The 15,286-nt window shown below is 45.0% G+C and overlaps 2 protein-coding genes and 1 pseudogene across 5 annotated transcripts; 1 reads left to right on the forward strand and 2 right to left on the reverse strand.

Moving 5' to 3' along the window:
- Positions 1-795: 795 nt before the first annotated feature.
- Positions 796-4,202, forward strand: LOC125520785 (protein WHAT'S THIS FACTOR 1 homolog, chloroplastic). Of its 4 annotated transcripts, XM_087532688.1 has the most exons (4): positions 796-2,653; positions 3,385-3,637; positions 3,738-3,794; positions 3,881-4,202. In XM_087532688.1, exon 1 carries the CDS (start codon positions 881-883, stop codon positions 2,051-2,053), a length of 1,173 nt encoding a protein of 390 aa, XP_087388814.1. In that variant the 5' UTR covers positions 796-880; the 3' UTR covers positions 2,054-2,653; positions 3,385-3,637; positions 3,738-3,794; positions 3,881-4,202. The 4 variants fall into 4 exon arrangements, with proteins under 4 accessions (XP_087388814.1, XP_048541763.2, XP_087388813.1 ...); XM_048685806.2 differs by having other exon boundaries at positions 3,385-3,794; XM_087532687.1 differs by having other exon boundaries at positions 3,738-4,202.
- On the reverse strand, positions 2,679-6,649 carry LOC147958921 (cell number regulator 11-like; annotated as a pseudogene).
- A 763-nt stretch (positions 6,650-7,412) lies between these two features.
- On the reverse strand, positions 7,413-8,400 carry LOC125520786 (cell number regulator 11-like). The gene is made up of 4 exons (XM_048685808.2): positions 8,203-8,400; positions 8,013-8,084; positions 7,722-7,931; positions 7,413-7,629 (listed from the first exon to the last, which is right to left on the reverse strand). Exons 1-4 carry the CDS (start codon positions 8,255-8,257, stop codon positions 7,553-7,555), a joined length of 414 nt encoding a protein of 137 aa, XP_048541765.2. The 5' UTR covers positions 8,258-8,400; the 3' UTR covers positions 7,413-7,552.
- Positions 8,401-15,286: the final 6,886 nt, after the last annotated feature.

Genomic DNA, 15,286 nt, shown 5'->3' on the forward strand with positions numbered 1-15,286 from the left:
GGTTTTGACGGATTTTTTCTACAAAAAACTGGACGAAAAAACTGAACCGGAAGCACTGTTTGTTCCTTTTCCAAAAGAGGCACGGTCGTGCCTCTTGCGAAAGCACAATCGTGCCTCTCGCGCAAGCAAAACCGTGCAACTCGCGGAAGAAAAGAAAAATAGAAAACACGCCTTTTTCCGTTTCCGAGAATCACGACTAAAAAAACCCATGCCTCTAGTGGAAGAAAAAAAATAGATTAACACATTTTTTTTGTTTCCAAGAGACACGACTGTGCCTCTCGCGGAAGAAAAAAATGCATTTTTTCCATTTTCTGAGAAGCATGTTTGTGCCTCTCGTAAAAACAAAGTCGTGCCATTCACGGAAGCAAAATCATGCCTCTCGTGGTAGCAAAAACATGCGTTTTTCATGAAATATTTATTTTTCAAATTTATTTTTTTTCCAAAAGTTAAGGAAGACTGATCAAAAAGCAAAAAGCCAAAAAAATCTAGAAAAACCATTTAAAAAGCCAAAAACATGTGAAAGAAAAACAAAAATCCAGAAGAAACGCCCAGAGCGCGACACGTGGCGGCAGCCGAGAGCGCGCTCTCAGCCTACCCACAAATGATCGTTGAGAGGCTTCCGAATAAGCGCTCGTCAACTAGTTGCTTTTTATATCTTTTTATATGACGCCTAATAGGAGGTCCCATTTTTCTTAGTCTAGCCACGTTAACCAAATGAACGCAATCCATAGCCTTTTTTTTCTTTTTCTTTTAGGCAAACGCAATCCAGAGCCGAGTAGCACCATCCCAGATAAAATAGACTATCAGCCCATGAGCAAAACAAGCCCAATCACTCTCATTACCCCTTTCCTGCCGCCACCGCCGCCGCTGAAGGGCGTTCATGGCGCGGTGGTCGTCTCCGAAGGACCCGGCTCTGGAGGCGGCCCTCCGCCGCAACCGGCGCTGGATCGTGAACAACCAGATCAAGCGCCTCCTCCTCCGCTTCCCGTCCCGCTCCGCCCCCGTCCGCCTCCTCCAGTCCCGCTTCAAGACGCTCGACCTCCTCGGCCGCGCCGCCAACTGGCTCCGCAAGTATCCCTCCTGCTTCGAGCTCTTCACCGGCGAAGGCCCGGCCGGGAGCGGCGGGGAGCTCTGCTTCGGCTTCACCAAGCGGATGGCGGAGCTCGTCGACGCCGAGGAGGCCGCCGTCACCGCGTCCGAGCCGGCCATGGCCGACCGCCTCGCGCGCGTCCTCATGCTCACCCGCGGGCGCCGCCTCCCGGTCTCCAAGCTCGCCGCGCTGCGCGGCCCGCTCGGCCTCCCCGACGACTACCTTCTCCGCATCCTCCCAGCCCACACCGATCTCTTCCGCCTCGCCAACCCGTACCCTCACCGCCGCAATGCCGCAGAGCTGGAGCTGCTCCGGTGGGTCCCTTCCCGCACGGTCTCTGCCATCGAGGCCGCTGCCTCGGCGAGCAACTCCCTCCCGCGGTTCACCTGCTCGTTGCCGTCCTCTTGGGCCAAGTCCCACGACAAGATGGAGGACTTCAACGCCACACCCTACATTTCGCCCTACTCGGAGGACGGGGCAGTGCCTGGCACAGACGCACAGGCTGAGAAGCGTGCCGTGGCTGTGGTTCACGAGCTTCTTTCGCTCACCTTGTGGAAGAAGATTTCGGTTATGAAGCTAGAGCACTTCAGATGGGAGTTTGGGCTGCCAGAAGACACAGCTAGGATGCTGCTCCGGCATTCTTGCCTCTTCTATGTGTCGAATCGGTATAAGATTCACACGGCGGTGCTCCGTGAGGGTTACGAGGGGTCTGAGCTGAGGGTGAAGGATCCAGTGGTGGCAGCAAAGGATAGACTCGGGGAACTGATGCAGGAGGGTCTGCACGAATTTAATCAGCGTCGACGTGCTGTGAATTTGGAGAAGAAGAGGAGGAAAGGTGAAGTTGATGTGAAGAAGGAAGAAGAGGAGCTCGAAGATGAGGCAGGGGCACTGTTGGATAGTGCGGAGAAGAGGGAGGAAAGACGGAGGTTTTACAAGGTGTTGTTTGGTGATGATAACCGGTGATTGGTGTATGTAAGCCTGATGCCCCTCTAGACAAATTGTTGAACGAATGATGATATCTTGTGATACACTAAAGCAATAAGAGTGACACTGCTATGAAGAGACGACACATCTATCTGCACATGGAAATCTGTATAAGAATTGATTTCCAACCTGCTAGTTTTTCTTTTCAGGACATGTAATTGGAGAACTGCAGGAATACCAGCCAGCCAGGCAGTTTGATCTTTTTGTAGATTATAGCATGCCCCTTCAGGATAAAAGCAATCACATATGGATTCTCCTAAATGAATAAATGGTGGAATTCTGGTGTAAAAGGGGTCCTTATCAAGGAAACCAAACATATGGATGCAATCAATGTGTGTGAGAAAGATCGACAGATCTGCAGAACTTGCAAGTGAAATGCCAATGCACACTGGTCTTATATTGTCAGAGAGAACAGAAATCATGAGCAGCAAATGCTGCATGCAAGCATGTGCAATTGACTATCTACAAAAGAGAGCACTGCGATTTTGGTGGATATTTGCGCACAGTTGGAGTTATAGCCTTCTTGTATAGCAAATATGATCATCCCCAGAAATGGAACTTTGATGAGAATGATTTTAGGTACACACCTTTTTCCTGTTTTTTTAGGAAAATGTTTTGTTATAGTTGAACTTCTGTGTGTTGACATTTCAGTTATGAGGTTTTATAGATGGCAACCTTAAAAAAATTCATTCGTGTCCTGTCTAGTCATTGTTATCACAAAATTCTTTAGTTAATCATTTAAATTCTACTGGGATGATGCTTTGTCCTCACGTAAGCACTTATTTGCTTATGCCAGTTTGGCACTGAGTGGTGGATTACTGGACTAATGACTCGTTGCATTTTGAAATGAGTAGTATATTTCTATGTAACAGTCCATGGGCCTGTATAACCAATTAACAGCTTGCTCAACGAGTAGCAAGTTATATACTATATGTTGCCTGCTGATGTTGGGGTATAAGTAAAAGTAAGAAAATTAAACCTAAACAGAAGGATACATAAAAGGAGCTTTAACACTTGATAACCATATGTGGCAAGGATATAAGCCTGCCTTTATGTTTGAAGAGCATAGGGAAGTGGGAATCAATGGAAAGCTATTGAAGAGAAGTGCCAACCATCACAAGCACCAAATTCTGGATTTATTCATGGTCTAAAAGCACATCCATCCCTTGTTTTTCTGGTGCTGCCATGCCTTCCGTTATCTTGTTGCTACCTTCCCATCCTGCAAATGTGATGTAAATCACAGTTTAGTATTTTTAGTCATTAAAGCTTGTGTTGTGAACATGCATGTTTTGTTTTATATTTTGTTTCAGCAAGGAGAGATACCTTTGGACATGTTGAAGCCACGATTTTCCAGCTGCTTGTACTCTTGGCATAGTGCGCAACTCTCACAGCACATGTGAACAAAGCAGTCCATGCAGGGTGATCCTTGGAAGTTGTACTGTGCCCGCATTGAGGAACGTTTGGTACAAGAATACAACCAGTTGCAGCCTATGGATCCTAGCAAAACATACAGGGTCCCATGCATGCAGCATGCTGGAAACAAGGGGAGTTAGCCAACAAGATGTATGTTTTTATGCTTGATCCCAAGCGCAAATTGTAATTGAAGCACATTCATCCTGAGCCTCTGTCCACAACCTCAGCAATGCGACCAAATGTAATGCAGGGGCACCAACAAGTCAAGCAACCTGCAGCATTAGCCACAAAAATGAAGCATCAGGATGTAAGTGAAATGCACTCTTATAAATCCCCCAATGTATAAGCCATAAGGACTTGTGAGAAGAGCATGAAAGATAGTTCTCCATACAGGTGCCGCAATCTCCAAAGCAGTCACAAAGCCCAACCGACCACTTCCCTGACATGCTGCTGATTTCTTGTGGTTGTGATCTGTGGAATATGGAAATAGATGGTGTGTAGCTGTGCCTTTGCGAGCAAGAATACCTTGATCCCGTTGGTATTTATAAACTAGCAACAACATGGTATCAGTGCCTGTTTGCACAAGTATCTGCTCATAGTAGATTCCAGTGCATCATTTTTGTTGTCTCATGGGCTTTCTGCTTTCTTCTTGCACTTTAATGTTGTATGTTGTGTTTACAGGTTTTGCTGTAAATTAGCGTTTTTAGTCACATCATGTTCACTTGGCTTGTTCTGTTTGATTGCTCCTTCGGGAAATCTTATGCTCAGTTAGCATCTGGCAGCTATTTGGAGTTTCCAGTTTTGGTTGTAGCATAGACCCCTTTTGTTCTTTTGCATCATTCATTACTTGGCAAGTAATAGCTGCTATGATGATTGGAATTCGTGGGCTGACGATGATCACGATGATTGGAATCCAGTCTCACTATGTTTTCAGTTTCATTAGTCGTGCAACACCTGATTGAAGCTATGGAAAATGTCACTGCAGTCCTCTTTCTGAGGCTTTTCAATGTAAATTCAAGTTGGATAAGATCTTCTGCTTCCGAGATTTCCTTGAGGAGCTCATACTGTACCCTTAATAAAAGCCCCAAATTTCGGTTGCTGTTTTCTAGTTTCTTAATCGCCTCCAGTTCTGTGCTCGCTTTGGGTTTTGTCCATTTGTATTTGGGAGGCATTATCTGGCTCTGCTATCTGTACTGTACAAATTATATAACCTACAGCTAGCTAAGATATTGACCAATTTGCACAGTTATGTGGAGATCATTTGTCATACACCGTGAAGTACCGTTGTTGGTGTGCCAGGGTTTGCTCTTGCAAGTCTTGAGCTAAAGAATTTGCTGATCTGTCCCAAACTGATTGGCTACAGGACAGGCTATGGCGCAGTCAATGTACAAGGACTACATCATGCATGCATGACATTGACAATATGGTCCATATTCTGGTTTGATTTTTACCTTTTTTCCCTGTGGTTTAATCTTTCCTAGGACAATGTTTCGTGTGGCTGAACTATCTCTTGTGTGAAATTTTGCCATCTCGACTATGAGCTTCTGCAGATGTCAGAACCTTTTCAACCTTTCTTGCTTGTTCTATAGCCTTCTTTAACATAATTTTTTCTTCAATCATCTTAAGCATACAAGATATCCAATCTTCAAGTATTATATTTCATATCCAGTTCGGCGGTCAGTACCAAGTCAAGAGACTCATAGCTTTACAAATTGAGCAGTACATTTTAGTTCATATGCCACTAAACTTCAGTATGGTCTACAACCATATAATGCTCGACTGTCATCAAGACGTCAAGTAACAGATCACATAATATATGTTGCCTGCTGGTGTGAGAAAACATAAATGAAAGTAAGAAATTGAACCAAAATCACATGGACAGATAAAAGGATATTTAAGAACTTGGTTACCAAATGGAGCAAGTCATATAAGCCCGCCTTTATTATCCCTTTGGATGTTGGAGAACATCGCGTAACAAAAATTAACAGAAAACAGTAGAGCCAATCATCATATTCATAGCCATCAAATCATGGACATGTTCTAGAAGCACATCGCTTGCTTCACTGGTGCTTTCATGCCTTGCACACACCCCACAAACTTGTTGCTACCTTTCCATCCTGCAAATGAAAATGGTGTAGAGCATGATTTAGTCATGATTATTTCTTCTTTGTTAACATTAATACTCATGATTATGCTTTCTTTCAGTAAGACGCAGAGACCTTTGGCCATGTTGAAGCCGCGATTTTCCAGCTCCTTGTACTCTTGGCATAGCGCGCAACTCGGATAGTGGAGGTGGACTTACCAGTCCATGAAGGGCCATTCTTGCAAGTTATATTGAGACCGCATCGCCGAGCGTTTGGGAAAAGAATACAACCAGTGGCAGCATAAGAGCGACAGGCAAACATACAGGGTCCCACTCATGCAGCATGCTGAAAACGAGGAGAGTCAGCCGAGAAGATCGATGATTTTTATGCTTCAAACCAAGCACAAATTCTAAGAGAAACACCTACATGTGGAGCCTTTGTCTGCAATCTCAGCAATGCGGCCAAAGGTAACACAGGGGCACCAGCAAGTCAAGCAACCTGCAATGTTAGGAAATATAATGATACACAAATGAGTACTGCAAATGGGGTAAATAATCCAGTCCCCCAGTACTTTGCATGCTGCTTTACAAAACCCATGTATAAGAGGCACAAGAAGAACAAAAAAAGGCTAGCTCTGCATACAGATGTCAAAATCGTCAAGGCAGTCGAAAAGCCCAACTGACCACTCCGCAACCATGGTACTAGTTAGTTTGGTAGATTGTGAATTTGTAACCTATGGAGTTCGGAATAGCGTGGTGTGCAGCTGTGCCTTTGTGAGCAACCAATGTTTATATACTAGTAGTAATGGCGCAGTACTAGCTAGAAGATATGAAAAGGTCAATTGATTCAACCGACTCCAGTGCAGAAATTTCTTTCTTGTTTTTATCAGTTTTCTCTTGCAATCTGCACCGGTTGTTGTTCGCTAATGCTGTGTTTACAGGTTTGGCTTTGGATTGGTCTTCCCAAGGACACCGTGTTCAATTGGCATGTTCTGCTTTGGATCAATCTTTTGGAAATCCCATGCTGAATCAGCATATGTCAGCACTTTGGAGCTTCCAGCTTTGGTGGTAATTTCCATGCCGTATCGTCGTTTTCCTTATGTATGAAATCAGCCTGATAGTAAAATACTGATGATAATCACCATGTCGATCTCGGTCTAAAATGGGGGAACCATGCCTGGTGATAAGCTTGTAAAAGTGTTGGTCATAACTTCTCCCTGTCCAAGCCTACAGATAGCTAAGTAATTAACGAATATTGGACAGTTATTATGTGGAGATCCAATATCGTATACTGTAAAGTCCCCTCGGTGTGCCAGGGCTTGCTCTTAAAGTTTTGAGATGAGGAATTCGCTGATCTGGCCCGAACTGATTGGCTACAGGACTAGAGGGTACCATGAAGTCAACGTAAAATGACTACACCATGCATGCAACATGGTCCATATTCCGGTTTGATTTCTTTTTGCCCTGTGGTTTATATCTTTCTTAGGACAACGTTTCATGTTTCATGCGGCTGAACTACCTCTCGTGTGATTTCTTTTGCCATCGCAATTATGAGCATCTGTATATGTCCAATCTTTCTTGAAATTTCTTGCTTGTTGTGTAGTTTTTTGTTATCATATTTTTCTTCAAACATCTTAAGCATACAGGATGCCCCATATTTATTCCCCATGCCAGTTCGGCAGTCAGTATTGAGTCAAGAGATTCATAGCTTTACAGCTTGAGCACTGCATTTTAGTTCACAGGCCACTAACTTCAGTACAGTCTACAACCATATAATGCTTCTCAAGTGACAGATCATAAATGGAAGTACGAAAACTGAATCAAAATCACAAGGACAGATAAAAGGAGATTTAACAACTTGATTACCAAATGGAGCAAGTCACTAGGCCTGCCTTTATTTCCCCTTTGAATGTTGTAGAACATCATCAAATGAAAATTAACAGAGAACAGGAGAGCTAAGAGCATCATTTTATAGACATGTTCTAGAAACACATCCCTTGCTTCCCAGGTGCTTTCATGCCTTGCACACACCCCACCATCTTGTTGCTACCTTCCCATCCTGCAAATGTAATGATTTAGTCATGATTACTTTGCCTTTGTGAAACGCATGAATTTTCTTGACTATGCATTCTTTCAGTAAGACGCAGCGACCTTTGGCCATGTTGAAGCCACGGTTTTCCATCTCCTTGTACTCTTGGCATAGCGCGCAACTCTCACAGAAGAAGTGGACACAGCAGTCCATGCAGGGCGATGCTTTCAAGTTGTATTGCGACCGCATCGCCGAGCGTTTGGTACAAGAATACAACCAGTTGCAGCCTACGCAAGCCAGGCAAACATACAGGGTCCCATTCATGCAGCATGCTGAAAACAAGGAGACTCAGCCACAAAGATGGATGATTTTTATGCTTCAACCCAAGCGCGAATTCTAAGTGAAACACCTACATGGGGAGCCTTTGTCCACAATCCCAGCAAGACGACCAAAGGTAACACAGGGGCACCAGAAAGTCAAGCAACCTGCAATGTTTGGAAATGGAGCGGAACATAGATGAGTACTTTGCAAGTTTGCATGCTGCTTATGAAACCCATGTACAAGGGGTGCAAGAAGAACAGAGCAAAAGCTAGGTCTGCATACAGGTGCGGAAATCCCCAAAGCAGTCGAAAAGCCCAACTGACCACTCAGCAACCATGGTGCTAGTTAGTTTAGTAGATTGTGGATCTGTGATCGTTGGAGTATGGGAATAGCAGCGGTGTGCAGCTGTGCCCTTGTGAGCTTTGATGCTACCGATGTTTATATACTAGCAGTAACAGTGCAGTATCAGGTATGACAAAGTCAATTGCTTCAGCAACCAATTCCAGTGCAGCGTTTTTTTTTTGTTTTACGGGGTTTCTCTTGCAATCTGCACCGAATATTGTGCGCTAGTGCCGTGTTTACTGGTTTTGCTTTGAATTGGTCTTCTCAAGGAAACCGTGTTCAATTGGCATGTTCTGCTTTGGACCAATCTTTCTGGAAATCCCATGCCCAATCAGCATATGGCAGCATTCTGGAGCTTCTAGTCTTGGTGGTAACTTTCATGCCTTATCAAATCGGCTTGATAGCAAGTAATATACTATAATGATAATCACCATTTAACTCTCCATTTAGAGTAGGGGAACCATGCCTGGAGACAAGCTTGGTAAAGGTGCCAGTTATAAATCCAAGCCTTTAACCAGACACTTGCCGGTTAACATAACGTATGGTTTCTGCACAAAGGTGTGTCCTGCTTGAACTTTCTGGTTACGGCCACGGTTTTGTTTTTCGTATCGCCAACTAGAGCTAGAGTATTCCCTGTTGGGGATGATGTTGATGTGCTTCTTTTGATCTTCTACTGATAGGCTACCATCTGCTTGTTGAAGCTGAAAGTTCTGTAACAGTTGAAACAAATTTGGTAGAAACTGAATATTCAGAGTAGCAACCAGTCGGGTAACGCCTCCTGGCAACCTAAAGAATATCGGCAAAATCGAATGTTTAACACTGTTCTGGGGGCTGGGGGCTGCTGGCAGCGAGTTTTTCTTTGGAACTGTAGTGAGTGTTTTCGTTGCTTATTACATGACGGTTGTCCCGGATAAGGTTTCTGGTTTCGAGGGGAAACAGTTTGTTTTGGATAGGGTGTGTTCAGCTGCAGCAAAAGATCAGGCCACGCTCGCTCTATGCAAATACCTCTCGGGCTCGGTCAGTTCCGAAAGAGAAAAGTACTGCGTTAGTTATATTTTGTTTTACAACATCTACAGACAATTTTTTTACTGAACCAAACACACAACCTAGTTTTATTTTTCTTTTGAAATGCCATGTCCTACTTTCATTTCTAATCTTTACCTATACTTTTATTAGTTCATATACATGTATCATTATATTGAAAATACATAAAGTTCCCCTTTTATATTTACATCCTTATTTTTATTGTTGTTTTCCCTCCCAGCGCTGATATTTTTATCATTGGTTTTCCCTTAAACCAACTCAATTGTCCCACGTCTTGTTTGCTTACAAAAACAAAATGATTTTTTTGACAAATTAACAAGTTCTTAAAAAATGTTTATCATTTCGGGATTATAACAGTTCGGACTTCACGAAAATATGCAAAATAAGGTTGAACTTTTTGACCGTGGTCCTGGACAGAAAATGGGATGTAATAAATTACTTAGAATTAGCAAATGGGCTGCAAATTATTAAAAAAACAAATAAGCTTTATGTTGTCTATCACAAATTTGGAGGCTAACTTGTGGACCTACTAAGTTCATGCGTACATAAAGTTTCTAAAAAAAAACTTAGTCAACAATCAACTCTACTAGCGTCAGACCGTTAGATGTCAATCTAATGGCAATCGTGCTTCTTCAGTCTCAGATCTTTCTGCTCCACCCGCTCAAACTAGCGCCGGCGGAACCACCTGCTCCCGCCTCTCATGGCCGGCTGTGCTGCCGGGCAGGCCTCACGAGTCACGACCCCACCAGACTTGCATCCTTGGCCTGACTATCCCTCTACTCACCCACACCTTCTATTATTTTCCGGCGACGACAACCGAACCAGTCAACCCTCATACTCCCCACCACGTGGGCAGCCACTGTCGTGTCTTCCTCGGCTCCGTGTCGTTCCCTTCCTAGGCCTCGCCGTCGTCCATCGCCCTGGTGCTCTCGGTGCGCCGTGGTCAACGTGGTCAACGAACGACATCCATCGGACGTGGACTTTACGTCGAGAGGCTAACAACTGGGTCCACGGCCGCACATAAGGAAATGTCTCCTTATTACGCGCAAAATAATGATTCCTCCACCTGACATCTAGGACCCACCAGAAGGGCCTCTGTATTTCGTGAAAAAAACGCCCCCTGCTGACAGGTCAGACCCACCAGCTATATCTTCGCACGCACGCAAGGAAGTGCCTCCTTATTACGCACAGAAAAATGAATACTCCCCCTGCTAGCTGGGACCCAGCATAGTGGGAGGCTGACATGTGGGCCTACTAAGTTGACGAGGACGGAGGGCTTTGTCAACTTAGTCAATATGAACGATTCTAGCTCCACTGACTGTACGATGTCCATCCAATGGCCGTAGTGCTTCTTCAACCTCTGGTCTTCTTGCTCCAGCCGCCCAGAGCAGCGCCGGTCGTGCCGCCTGCTCCTGCCTCCCGTGACCGGCTGTGCTGCCGCGGAGGCCTCGCTGCCCCCTACTACTCCCACCGCTGGCCAGGCCCTGTGACGACGGCAGCCTCACACCGCAGTGGAACCAGTGAACCCTCATACTCCTCTCCGCGCGGGCATCCACTGCCGTGTCTTCCCCGACTCCACGTCATCCCCTTCCTAGGCCTCGCCGTCGTTCACCGCCTTGGTGCTCTCGGCACGGCGTGGTCAATGTGGTCAACGATCGACTTCCATCGGAAGAGTACTGTACGTGGAGAGGCTGACAGCTGGGTCCACGACCGCAGCAAGGAAGTGCCTCCTTATTACGCGCAAAATAATTATTCCTCCACCTGACAGCAGGGACCCACCGGACGGGTCACCGTATTTTACAAAAAAAAACGTTTTCGCCCTGACTGCTGGGACCCACCAGCTACATCTTCGCACGCAAGGAAGTGCGTCCATATTATGGGCAAAAACAATGATTCGCCCCCTGACTACTGGGGCCCACCAGCTACATCTTCGCATACAAGGAAGTGCCTGACAGTCGGGACCCACCTGGTCGATGCGTACGTAGCGTTGTCATTCTGGTCGCGAACGTGTACGTACATACTGGTCGATCGGTCTTTCTGCAAGTATAAACTGTGGCCGAGTAAGTAGCGGCACGTGTGTCGTTGTAGAGCACGCAAAATAGCAGTTCACGCAGCCCCGTCTAAGTTCTGTACACGTACGTACAGCCACATGGCAAAGAATACGGCCCCATACGTACATACGGGCGGGGTCTCGAGCATGTACTCGCGGACAGCCAGGGCTTGTGTACATGGAGAGGCAACGGATGGGAGCAACGGCGTCCTGTTCATCGGGCAGCGAACTGACTGGGCCGGAACGGAGAAACAATGTCGTGTTCATCGGGAGGCAACGGAACGCGTGCTGTTCATCGAGAGCCAACCGTCTTGGACAGAATAGCCGATGGAAACGAGGCCTGGCGTACCGCAAAACAAAGGAAACGACCTTGTGTTCGACCAGCCATGGTCGAAACGGGATCATGTTCATCGGGAGGGGTCTGCCGTACCGCAAAACGGAGGAAACGGACCTCCTACGGTGGAAACGGGGTCCTGTTGATCGGGAGGGGTGTGGCGTACCGCAAAATGGAGGAAACGGACTTGTGTTGGAACGCTACGGTCGAAACGGGGGTCCTGTTCATTGGGAGGGGTGTGGCGTACCGCAAAACGGGACTCCACGGGATACTGTTCATCTCCACCGTCGACTGCCTCCACGGGCTACTGTTCATCCACCGTCGACTGCCTCCATGGGCTACTGTTCATCTACCGTCGACCTCCTCCAGCCTCCACCAGCGACTGTTCATCCACGGGCTCCTATTCATCCAGGCTCACACCGTGCGCTCCTCCATCGGCTACTGTTCAACCAATCCTACACATAGAAAACTGCCATTTGTAGAATGCTCTTTTGCTTCACTTATATTTGTTAGAGCGTGGGCATATCTTTTGTAGGAAGAATTAAACTCTCTTGCTTCACTTATATCTATTTAGAGAGATGACAGGAACTGGTCATTCACATGGTTAGTCATAAAATCCTACATAAAACTTGTAGATAATTGAATATGATATGTTTGATTCCTTGCAATAGTTTTGCGATATAAAGATGGTGATATTAGAGTCATGCTAGTGGGTAGTTGTGGATTGTAGAAATACTTGTGTTGAAGTTTGTGATTCCCGTAGCATGCACGTATGGAGAACCGTTATGTGATGAAGTCGAAGCATGATTTATTTATTGATTGTCTTCCTTATGAGTGGCGGTCGTGGACGAGCGATGGTCTTTTCCTACCAATCTATCCCCCTAGGAGCATGCGTCCATTACTTTGTTTCTATATCTAATAATTTTTTGCAATAAGTATGTGAGTTCTTTATGACTAATGTTGAGTCCATGGATTATACGCACTCTCACCCTTCCACCATTGCTAGCCTCTCTAGTACCGTGCAACTTTCGCCGATGCATTAAACCCACCATCACCTTCCTCAAAACATCCACCATACCTACATATTATGGCATCTCCATAGCCATTCTGAGATATATTGCCATGCAACTTCCACCGTTCCGTTTATTATGACACGCTTCATCATTGTCATATTGCTTTGCATGATCATGTAGTTGACATCGTATTTGTGGCAAAGCCACCATTCATATTTTTTATACATGTCACTCTTGAGTCATTGCACATCCCGGTACACCGCCGGAGGCATTAATAGAGTCATATATTTGTTCTAGTATCGAGTTGTAATTCTTGAGTTGTAAGTAAATAAAAGTGTGATGATCATCATTATTAGAGCATTGTCCCATGTGAGGAAAGGATGATGGAAGCTATGATTCCCTCACAAGTTGGGATGAGTCTCCAGACTTTACAAAAGAATAAAAGAGGCCAAATAACCCACAAAAAAAAGAGGCCAAAGAATCCCACCAAAAAAATGAGATAAAAGAGAGAAGGGAGAATGTTACTATCCTTTTTCCACACTTGTGATTCAAAGTAGCACCATGATCTTCATGATAGAGAGTCTCCTATGTTTTCACTTTCATATACTAGTGGGGAATTTTCATTATAGAACTTGGCTTGTATATTCCAATGATGGCCTTCCTTAAATTGCCCTAGGTCTTCGGGAGCAAGCGAGTTGGATGCACACCCACTTAGTTTCTTTTTGAGCTTTCATACACTTATAGCTCTAGTGCATCCGTTGCATGGCAATCCCTACTCACTCACATTGATATCTATTGATGGGCATCTCCATAGCCCGTTGATACGCCTAGTTGATGTGAGACTATTTCCTTCCTTTTGTCTTCTCCACAACCACCATATTCTATTCCACCTATAGTGCTATATCCATGGCTCACGCTCATGTATTGCATGAAAGTTGAAAAAGTTTGAGAACATCAAAAGTATGAAACAATTGCTTGGCTTGTCATCGGGGTTGTGCATGATTCAATACTTCGTGTGATGAAGATGGAGCATAGCCAGACTATATGATTTTGTAGGGATAACTTTCTTTGGCCATGTTATTTGAGAAGACATGATTGCTTTGTTAGTATGCTTGAAGTATTATTGTTTTTATGTCAATATTAAACTTTTGTTTTCAATCTTATGGATCTGGATATTTATGCCAAAATAAAGAAAATTACATGGATAAACATGTTAGGTAGCATTCCACATCAAAAATTCTTTTTCTGTCATTTACCTACTCGAGGACAAGCAGAAATTAAGCTTGGGGATGCTTGATACGTCTCCAACGTATCTATAATTTTTTATTGTTCCATGCTATTATATTATCTGTTTTGGATGTTTGATATGCATTAATATGCCATTTTATATTATTTTTCAGACTAACCTATTAACCTAGAGCCTAGTGCAAGTTTCTGTTTTTTCCTTATTTTTGAGTTTCGCAGAAAAGGAATATCAAATGTAGTCTAGATGGAACAAAACTTTTGTGATGATTTTTCTTGGACCAGAAGACACCGGTAGGACTTGGAGTCCAAGTCAAAAGACCGAGGAGGCGGCGGCAAGCCATAGGGGCGCGCCCTAGGTGGGGGGGGGAGGGAGGACGCGTCCCCCTGTCTTGTGGCCCCCTCAGGATTCCACCGACCTACTTCTTCATCATATAAATTCACATATATTCCCAAACCCTCAGAACAAGCCACAAAAATACTTTTCCGCCACCGCAACCTGCTGTTCCCGTGAGATCACATCTTGGGGCCTTTTCCGGCAAACTGCCGGAAGGGGATTCAATCTCGAAGGGCATCTACATCAACCCTATAGCCCTTCCGATGAAGTGTGAGTAGTTTACCTGTAACATCCCAAATTTTCAATTTGGAATGTTTTACAGTTATTAGCTAAGCATCTATGCTTTTTGATTGAGCTGAGTGACATTTGAAAATTTCAGTGGCAATTGAGTTTTATTTGCATTTGGATTCAACTTGGCATTTGAACATTCATTCAAATATCCCTGGCAAATACTTGATCAAAAGTATGAGAGGAGCTAAAATGACACTCCAAAAATGTCAGAAGAAAATAATGCCAAAAGTTTGAATTCAAATATGGTTTTATTTGGAATTTTCAAAAAAAAATGTTTATTTCCTCTAACAGCTGGACCCCACAGCATCATCTCCTTTGTCCCGATACTCCCGTGCCTATATCTCGTTCCGTTCGACGCTGGCCGCATCCGCACCTCTCTCAAAACCCTAGCCCGACTCGACCCCTAGCCCAAGGAACACGTAGTATAAGTACCCCTACCCGTCCTCCCGCGAGCCCTTCAAAACCCTCGCAAAAACCTCCCACGTCTGCTGCCATCTCCGTTCCGATCTCACCCCATCCATCATAGTTCACTACCGTTCTTCTTCACCGGCGAGCCCTTTGCGACTTCTTCTTTCACCAAATCGCTTGTCCTCGCCGTGGCCCATCGTTTTGACAAGGTTCCATCCTCGTTTCTTTGCTCCAGCTTCGTCAACAAGTTCGTCCGGCTCGCCGGAGCACGGTGAGATTACGGGAGGTTCTCGAGCTTGTTGTGC

The sequence above is a fragment of the Triticum urartu genome, chromosome 7A, assembly GCF_056163025.1.
Source record: "Triticum urartu cultivar PI428250 chromosome 7A, HENAU_Tu73, whole genome shotgun sequence".
In the NCBI taxonomy this organism is placed as follows: Eukaryota; Viridiplantae; Streptophyta; class Magnoliopsida; order Poales; family Poaceae; genus Triticum; species Triticum urartu.